The sequence below is a fragment of the Battus philenor genome, unplaced genomic scaffold (genome assembly GCF_028537555.1).
Source record: "Battus philenor isolate CCGP_79_NKW_IND1 unplaced genomic scaffold, ilBatPhil1.0.hap1 SCAF_17, whole genome shotgun sequence".
In the NCBI taxonomy this organism is placed as follows: Eukaryota; Metazoa; Arthropoda; class Insecta; order Lepidoptera; family Papilionidae; genus Battus; species Battus philenor.
In genome coordinates, this window is record NW_027181679.1 from 5,665,978 (window position 1) to 5,675,295 (window position 9,318).

Genomic DNA, 9,318 nt, shown 5'->3' on the forward strand with positions numbered 1-9,318 from the left:
AAAGTAAATTGAAGGGGAAGGCTTATAATTCAATAAATGAATATTTAAATGACAAAAATCCTTATCGGTTTATTTTTTTTGTTTTCATTTAGGCTATATCTAACAGAACTTTCTGTTTGTATGTGCCTAAATTGGTATTGTTAAACTTTTTAAAAGATGTGTTGTGGATATTCTTCTTGCTTCGCGAAATTTATAAATTTGAATCATAATCCCAAAGCCAGGATCTAGAATAACTTTTATTGAAAACGTGAACTCATTTATGAAAAAGTGGTTTAAACATTACGACTGTTCGAATCTTTCGCAATATTAAACAATACCTGTCAACGAGAATAAACAAGGTTTAGGTGTGAAGGTCGTCGGAAGACAATACGTGCAGGCCGCCAATAAGTCTTATTGGACCGAATCTAACAGTTGACATTCTACAGCTAAAATCATGATGACCAAAAAAGCACTAGGTCCCAAATTAGTAACGACAGATTTATTGTAAAGAAAATCCTCACATATCGTATCAGTACTTTCGCGGTAGAAAACTTAAGGATCTTATAGGAGCGTATTTACTTACCAAAGGTTTTTTTCATGGCCCCTCTTTTTGGGGTCCTCTCGTTCCCCTTTGTCATGTGTGGGGCAGGGAAGTCCCAACTTGGGTAAATAATTTTTATCATTTTGTTCTTTTATTTCACTTTATCCTTTCATCCTTCCCTATCTCATATATTAAGATTTCCTTATGTCCTTCACAATCTCTATCTTTTTTTACATTCAAATCAAGAAAGTGCCCGAGGTTTGTATAGACAATTTAGCTTCTTAATAAATATGCCACACGATGGAGAACAGACAGAGATTGCGCCACCTACAAAGGCTCGTACAAGGCAGTTGGACCCGGTCCAGCGGGGCTTCGGGCAACTACTTGCGAGGACCCACAGGACCGCGTCCCTGCACTCGGCACTCATCCTTGCCGGGCTGCTTCCTCTGGACCTGTAGGTCCATGAAGCAGCCCCATTGAAATAAAGCGTGGTTTCTCTCGGCACGTGGTAGGGCACGAGAACTGGAGTTATCGGCTAGTTTCTTGAATCTACCATACCCGTCTGAACAAATCGGTGTGGAGTTTTCCTGCCTGGAGGAAGGTGAGAAGGCTCCTCAACTAGCCACCGCGGCTGCCGATCAGGTAATTTATACCGACGACAGCCGCATAGAGAATAAAGTGGGTGCGGCGTTCTGTGTCATGCAGGGCGCCGTACAGAAGCACAGTAAGAAACTCAAGTTGGGCGGTTTCTGTACCGTGGATGGAACGGGGTACGCGACCAGCGGGTCAGCGCAGATTTGCGCGATACTCAGTGACTCGCGATCCGCCCTCCAAACTGTCGCAAGACTTGACACCCTCCATCGCCTAGCATTAAGAGTGAAAGAAAATATTAAGAAAGCACGAGAGAAAGGGAGGATTGTAAGTATCTTTTGGGTGAAAGCGTACGCAGGGATGGAGGGAAATGAGAGGGCGGACCAGTTGGCCAAGGACGCGGCCCTGCAAAATAAAAGTATACCGGTGTGTGAGGGATGCCTCATCTGATTCGTCAAGCGACAGCTTAGACTGAAAACGCTTGACGAATGGAAAAGGAGGTATGTGGAAGAAGCAACGGCCTCAACAACGCGGAGTTTTCTCCCGAGCGCCATAGAGGCTCATCGCGTGCACCGCCAAGTGGACGTGGATGCGGTGCTGGTCCAAATGCTCACGGGGCATGGGGGATTAAGCTTAAAGAGAATCCCTCATGCTTCTGTGATACGGGAGCGGACCAGACCGTCATATACGTCTTGGCCGACTGTCCCGCACATGCAAGGATATGCAGTGCCCTTGAAGTAGAAACAAAAATAAGGATAGAATTGAAGAGCATCGCCTTATTGATGGGCGACGACAACCTTCGCCCATCATTCATCTCATTCGCTCGAAGGGTGGTGAGTGATACTATAAATAGAAATAAAAAGTAGATAAACAGGGTAAAATATAAAATAAACTAGTCCATGTAATAATTACTAGTCAAGCAATAATGAAAATATTTGATAAGTAAGCTACTTATTGTAAAATAAAACAAAAAAGGAAAAGTCAAAAATAATCGTTATAATATAAATATAGAAATGAGTAATAAAATAACGTACCACCTCAGCCACCTAAAAGTAGGAAGATGATAAATGGAAGGCGATGAAAGAAAGAAGGAATGGTAGGAAGAATGTAAGATATTGTAAAGGACAAAAGAAAAGATTATAAGAAATTGAGAAGAATGAAAAGGAGTGATAATGAAGATCAAAAAAATTGAAAAACTTATTTACCTAAATAGAATCCCTAATAAGAGGTACAAGAAAAAAAAGGCTCGTACAGGCGCGTGCCTAAGAATACAGAAACGACTGTAGGGATACACTGCTCCAGGATCTCGAGCGTTCGTAGGACGACTACTGGCGTCTTACTCAGTCCCTCCGTTAACCAGGCCTACGACTTGGAGAAAGTCGAGTGTCTTGCCGACAGTCTGCAAATGTATACCATCCACGTACCGACTCAATCTATTAAGATTATATCTCTCAATATATTAGATGTAATGACATCTACATACCGTGTATTCAGAGACACGTAGGAAAATCGCCATCCCTCCGGGAGACCCACTCTCATTATTAATCGAGGAAGGAATCGCTGATATTATCGATAGTCTCAAACTTAAGAAGTCGCCCAGGCCGGACGGCATCAGCAATAAAGCGCTGAATGCATGCCCGAGCGAGTCATACCAAAGAAATATTGATGTCCACTATGTTTTGAACCTCCCGATAATATCAGAGTTTTCGGAGAGGCATCAAGAACGATGACGCCGATAGAAAATAGTTGTCGCATCGGTTCATCTAGGTTCTCTCAGGTATCCACAAATTAAAAAGATGTATATTTTGAAATTTTCTACAAAATTTGTTTATTTCTTCTAATAATAAAACTGATTCCCGCCTTGTCATAAGTGTGGACTCCAAGGCATGGTTATTCAGATTTGGTATTACGATGCGCTGCACTTCCTCGTGAGTAACCAGGGTGGTACCGATAATACGATGAAAGTGGAGCTGCGAGGGATAATAATCTTATGAAAATAATGGATGAAGAATGATATGAAGATACGTTGAGCAGAAGAGATTTAAAAAAAATGTTTATGACTTTTGCAATATTTTATAATTAATTAATTTAGTAATTTAAATAGATAAAATAAAAAACAACGTAAAATAAAGTATTGATATTATTTATAATTATTTTTTATGCAAAACGTATTTCTTTCGTATACTTTTTCTGTTAACTTTATTTGTATTTATATCACGAAATATTTAATTAATTAGTTTAATGTCGGTATGTTATATAGTCTTCTGCTTTGGCGCAATGAATCAGGGTAGTAGATTTTGATTTGTTTAGTGTTACTTATCCACAAAAAATCGCACTGCTCTATAATTCCAATGCCGGTCGTGTTTCTACGACTAGTGCGCGTGAAGGATTGACGTCAGTTTAGTATCGCGTTCGTAGATAGGTTCATAAAAAAAATTAAGTATTTAACGTATATTTAATAAAAGTCAGTTATTCGTAGTCATTTTGTTATTTTGAAACTTCATCATAACCAGAAAATTACTTGTTATTAAAATAGCCCGCTATTCTGTCATAAATAAATAGACAGTGTTGCTATTTTCTTTAAGTAATAAAAGAATATATATATTATTTATTTGTTTTAGAGATATATACAGAGATAAAAATAAGCTATAAGAAAAATAAATAATTATAAACTTGCAATGATTATAAACCTGCTTAGAGATATGTTTACATTTAATTAGTTTACATATATTGCTGTTTTCATATCATCTTAAAAATTCTTTTACCAGAAACGCTTTTATGAAGAAATTTTTAAGCTAATTGATAAAAATTATAAAGATAGAATAACTCGATATATTTAAGATCGTTCTTTGCGAAATTTGTACAAATGTAACATTACGTGTGGCGAATAGCCACATAATCAAGTAAATATTATTTAATATTTATAGCGGCAACAAATAGCTAAGTTAGGAACGATCATGCAAAAATATTGAACATATAAATCTGTAAAACAAGAAATAAATACAAATTGTACATGTTATTTCTGCAAGAGTGACACACGAACTGTCAATTTTTATGTCATGTTAGAAGTATTGTTAACACCATAATATTTTAAAAATCAATTTTGTTTTATTTGACAACAGTAACTTTATAATTAAAAAAGTATGTCTTCAGAAGTTGCTCTTAAAGTTGTGGATAAGGCCTGTGAAACAGCCGAAGAGTTTACAAGGGTATTTTATAAGCAAGTGGACAACAGCCGGCATCTAACTTCAAAATTATACCTTGATACAGGATTATTGGTTTGGAATGGAAATGGAATACATGGTAACGAGAAAATACAGAAATTTCTTATGGATTTACCTGGCAGTAACCATGTTCTTCGAACCTTGGACGCCCAACCCATATCAGAAAATTTAGTCGCTAATAAGTTAACATTTCTTATTCAAGCTTGCGGAGATGTCATTTACCAAAATGATAATATAAAGAAGCCTTTTCAACAGACCTTTTTAATCGTGGCTGTGGACGGCAAGTGGAAAATAGCATCGGATTGTTTTAGACTACAAGTGCCACATAACAGTTAACATCAGCATTCAACATTTTATGTATTAAAGGTTATAGAAATAATTGTGTTATATAAGAAATAACTTAAGAATTGACACTTTAAAATTTTGTTTTATTATCCTTCTCGGTAACCAAAAGTTTTAAATTAGGAGATAATTGTCATAATTTTGAGTATGTTCCAAGATATGAGTCACAGTTTGCACAATAGTGTTCAGTCTTCTTCAATGTCGGTAGCAAATATGGTATTGCAGCTAAACAACAAAGCATGCACCAACTGAAAAAGGAAATGAAAACTTGTAACTTGTATGTAACTAATGTGAATTATGTTCAATCTATACTTACAAAGTACATCCACCTATAAAGCCAGCGATCATATGAGTTTTTTTAGAATTTACATATTTAATTTTAATCAGAGAAATTTCTTTGCATGTTGGACAGTGGTATAATGTGGGTTCATCTTTAAGTTGAGTCTGAATAATAACAGTTTGATGTATTATATGTGAATTATTTACTGTTTCCACTGAGGGTGTGTATGGTGGCGGTTGATCTTGATGCTGAGACATCCTCCATAAACATTTCAAACTGCTGTAGTGCTTGTATTAAATTCGTTGGTAATATTTTCTAGTAACTGCACATTGTTGTTGGTTATGAGGTGTTTTATCCATACATATCTTATCATTCAAAGATAAAATGATTAGATACATGAGCCATGCCTCATTGAAATCTAATAATGGTTAAGTGTAGGCAAATGAAAAACAAGGCAATATTACAAATATTTATTCAGAAATATAAAAAAATTACTTGATTTCATTGTTGAAGTAATTGTAAAAGCAATATAAATTTTATGATGCATTTTAATTAATTTAAACACAAATGAGATTAAAATCTCAAAAAAGTTAGACACATTTGTGACCATTTTCACTTTAGCACATTTGTGAAAATTTGCTGACATATATTCACATTGTTTAAAATTTTCTTTGTATGGCTTTTCAGTATTTGTAGATATCCAAATTAAGTGCAAACATTTCTCATTCTTATATAAACTTAGATTTATTACTACTTTTCGGCAATAGCAGTTGCACAGTGAACTGATCAATGATTTAAATTATTCTCTTATTATCTATAATGAAGTGATACATAAACTAGTATCACATATCCAAAATATACATATTTAATGGTGTATAATATTCAAAGGTAATACTTTATTTTCTAAACCATCTACAGGAATATTGGTGATTATACACATTTCTATACCTTAACACTATATCAAAAGCATTATATATATGTAAGTCTTAGAGTCCAAATAAGTCATGGAAATCTTTTATGTACACAATTTGTGTTTGGGAAATATTGTAATTTGCATATACTACTGTAATCATAAGAAAGGCGAAATTGTCATTTCTAACTTCTGAGCATTAGAAAGGCAGGTATTTTTTTCCCAGGATTGTATATATAGATATACATATACATTGCCAAGTGTCTGTTTAAAGTAGTAAGTGTCTTAAAGTTCTTGAAAAATATTCCGACTGTTTCAAAGACTGGAAAAAGCATAGACAAAAGTGCCCTTTGAAATTAATTTGGAAGAATAAATAAAAAAAGTTATTAAGAAATTCACCGTTCTTTTTGCTTACAGTATTATACACGTGATGAAAATGAACCAACCAACCAACCAATTTTATACCTGCTATGATTATATTCAATAAATACTCAAATATTTAATTTTTTTAATTTTAATTAATCTGGGGATGCTTCACACTATCCAATCAAATGTGTCTCTATGTAAACAGTGTTAGGAACATGCTTGGAGGTAAATCCTGCACATGTATTTTACCTACATATACATTTTATTAAACAATTATATTAGTAAATTCATTTCTTTAGTGACACCTTTAAAACTTTTTCTTATTTATGTATAGCATCATAGTTAAGAAATGTTCAAAAATAATTACCTCAGCAGGCATTTTCCGTACTATTTACATGAAAAGATTTTACAAAGCATGGATTTCTGATAAAAAAGATACTTCAATTAATAACTAAACAGGTATAAATATATAATTTATTATCTTAACTTATAACAATAAATTGCATTATGCTGGTTAAGAATATTTAATTTTAATTGTTCTATAACATTATAGAAAACCGAATACCACAAATGTTTAAGAAAATTTAATGCAGAATGTAATGTGTTGAACTTGAGTAGCATAAGAGTATAGCAAAGAATTCAATTTGGCAACTGTTTTTCTTTATATTTTACTGACAAAATAAGTTTGTTTAATTTTGAATTTTAGTCGAAAATTTTACAATTTTATTTATATTTGATTCTATAGATAACTGTTGTTAAGACAGGCTTTTTTGTTTAAAAATAAGTAACCTGAACAATGAACAAGTCTAGACAGATTGGTGCTTACTTTTTCATCACCAGTATTTTGCTTACATATAGAACCTGCCTTTTACAAGCAACATATGCAAGCAAATAATATATAATGTGTATAATCATTTAATAGCAAAATAAAATGTTTTGAACCCATATAATATATTGTAGTGGTTCAATACATGGAAAATTATAGACAAACATTATTTACTCTTGACTTTAGCAAAATGCAATTTATTATAATAGCTAGCAAGTATACTTGAATTTTGATTAAATCTTAATAATGATATTGACAAAAGTTTGAGCAATACATAAGAGTAAAGGTACATAAAATTATTGATCTGTTTCTTTCATATATTATCAAGCAGGTATTTTAATAGGGTGCTGTTAATATCAAAACAATTGTGTCCATTTCTTTAAATTAAAAATACCACCAGATGTCAGATAAAATTCTATATCATGGGGTTTTCTTCAATAATATTCACATTTTAACTATTAAATATAGTAACTAATATAAATAGTACTTGAACATGAACCTCAGGCTAGAATGATGTTATGTTTAAATTACACATATATTGCTGAATAATCAATAATTTTCCATAGAGTATTCACCATGGATTTCATAAGCCAGTATTGTCAGCAAACACAAACCATAAATTATTTAATTACAAATAATTCTTTAACATTTAGCAGATTTGCCAATAAAAGTGTTGCAGTTGGGGCAATAATGCTCAGCGTCCTTGAAGTTGTCAAAGCAGTATGGTATTAGACCTAGGCAGCAAAGTGAGCATACCCTGCAAAATTAGAAAACAATATTAGTTAAAAATTTTAATAAAATAACATGGTTGGATTGCTAACTTCCTCAACAATGTCCATGTCATAAAATTTTAGTGTTATTTTCCAAAAATTGTAGACATGCAATCATAGGTTTCTTTAGGTAGTTGTACTTGGTAGTTGTCTAGATAAGTATCACAAACTGAAGCCTGGGTATGTCAGATATATCTATCACAAAATTTACTTACTGTTCCAATTCGAACCAAGTTAATGAATCATATTGACATATTATGCACTGATTAAAAGAAAGGTGGTGTCATGCACAATATCGCAAAACAGAATTATACATAGAACTGCATGGTTATATCAGCAGATTACATCACATCTATTACTTACCATAAAACAAATATTATGATGTTAATTTAAATAAAAGCAGGTTATAATTAAATAGAAATTACCCAAAATTTTCTTAAAGTATCATTGTTTTTGTAAACATTCACACTCAACTATTTACACTAATTTTGGCTGTGTAAAAAATGGCATGTAGAGGTATAGAACGCAGAGCTCTAAAAACAGTAAGCCGACTACTTTCTGGTATGTTTTATAGTTATTCAATTAACATTTTCCTTACTAAGTACCAATTTTTGTCATGAAAACTAAATATGTTATTTTATTTAAAAAATTTCAGACAATTATTTTTTATAATTATTTATTTCATTATAGAAACTTACATTGTAGTGACGCAAATAGAGCCGGCAACTAAATGTGTGTGCCAAGCTGTCGTGTATGTCACTCTTGTCGTGACCACTTTGCCGCAATTAAAGCAAGTTATCGTTGTAGGTTCAGTTCCTACTGCCGGAGGCAACACTATCCCAACAGGAACAGAAGCACTAGTAGGTGCAGGACCCATTAATCCAGGCTGAGGCTGAGCACTTATGTTTGGTGGATGAGGATACACTCCAGGTGCAGTAAACTGTTTCGGTAATTGATAACCACCAGTAGGTATAGGTTCTCCTTGCGGAGACACAAAGCCATATTGTGGATTGCCCACTACAGCAGAGTATGGTGGTGGAAGATCATTTGCACCAGGAGCAACAACAGGAGCAGAGGCGACATTGCTAGAAGTCGCCATTACAGACTACGTTTAATGTAATTTTTTTAATAAATTTACTGCCCCTTTTTTATAACTTGTTATTATACGGTTGATAATTGAGAACAATTTTAGAAAACTTTATAACTAGTCACGAAGTGTATTGATAAATGTTTTCTGTGTTGCCAAATTAATAAATATTTTTCAATGAAAATGACACAGTTTGATAAAGGGTTGGGCAAGCTAGGCGACTGTCTGTTGGCCGAAGTTTGAAGGGCACATATTAAAACAAAAATATTTTTGTGAACAATTTCGACAAAAAGTGTTAAAAAATGTATATTGATGGGTGCCTGAAATAAAATCGCAATCACTGTAGTAGCAGTTTTGCGATTAAGCCCTTTACGAAATCTACGGTTGGGTATATTTCTGTCT

At 33.4% G+C, this 9,318-nt stretch overlaps 3 protein-coding genes across 3 annotated transcripts; 2 read left to right on the top strand and 1 right to left on the bottom strand.

Moving 5' to 3' along the window:
* The first annotated feature begins 810 nt into the window (after positions 1-810).
* On the top strand, positions 811-1,561 carry LOC137920034 (uncharacterized). Its single transcript, XM_068763266.1, has 2 exons — positions 811-974; positions 1,033-1,561. The coding sequence occupies exons 1-2, from the start codon at positions 811-813 to the stop codon at positions 1,559-1,561; spliced, it is 693 nt and encodes a 230-aa protein (XP_068619367.1).
* A 2,693-nt stretch (positions 1,562-4,254) lies between these two features.
* Nxt1 (NTF2-related export protein 1) lies at positions 4,255-4,671 on the top strand. Its single transcript, XM_068763267.1, has one exon. It carries the CDS (start codon positions 4,255-4,257, stop codon positions 4,669-4,671), a length of 417 nt encoding a protein of 138 aa, XP_068619368.1.
* A 767-nt stretch (positions 4,672-5,438) lies between these two features.
* Positions 5,439-9,080, bottom strand: LOC137919863 (lipopolysaccharide-induced tumor necrosis factor-alpha factor homolog). The gene is made up of 2 exons (XM_068763076.1): positions 8,528-9,080; positions 5,439-7,816 (listed from the first exon to the last, which is right to left on the bottom strand). The coding sequence occupies exons 1-2, from the start codon at positions 8,926-8,928 to the stop codon at positions 7,702-7,704; spliced, it is 516 nt and encodes a 171-aa protein (XP_068619177.1). The 5' UTR covers positions 8,929-9,080; the 3' UTR covers positions 5,439-7,701.
* Between the last annotated feature and the right edge of the window lie 238 nt (positions 9,081-9,318).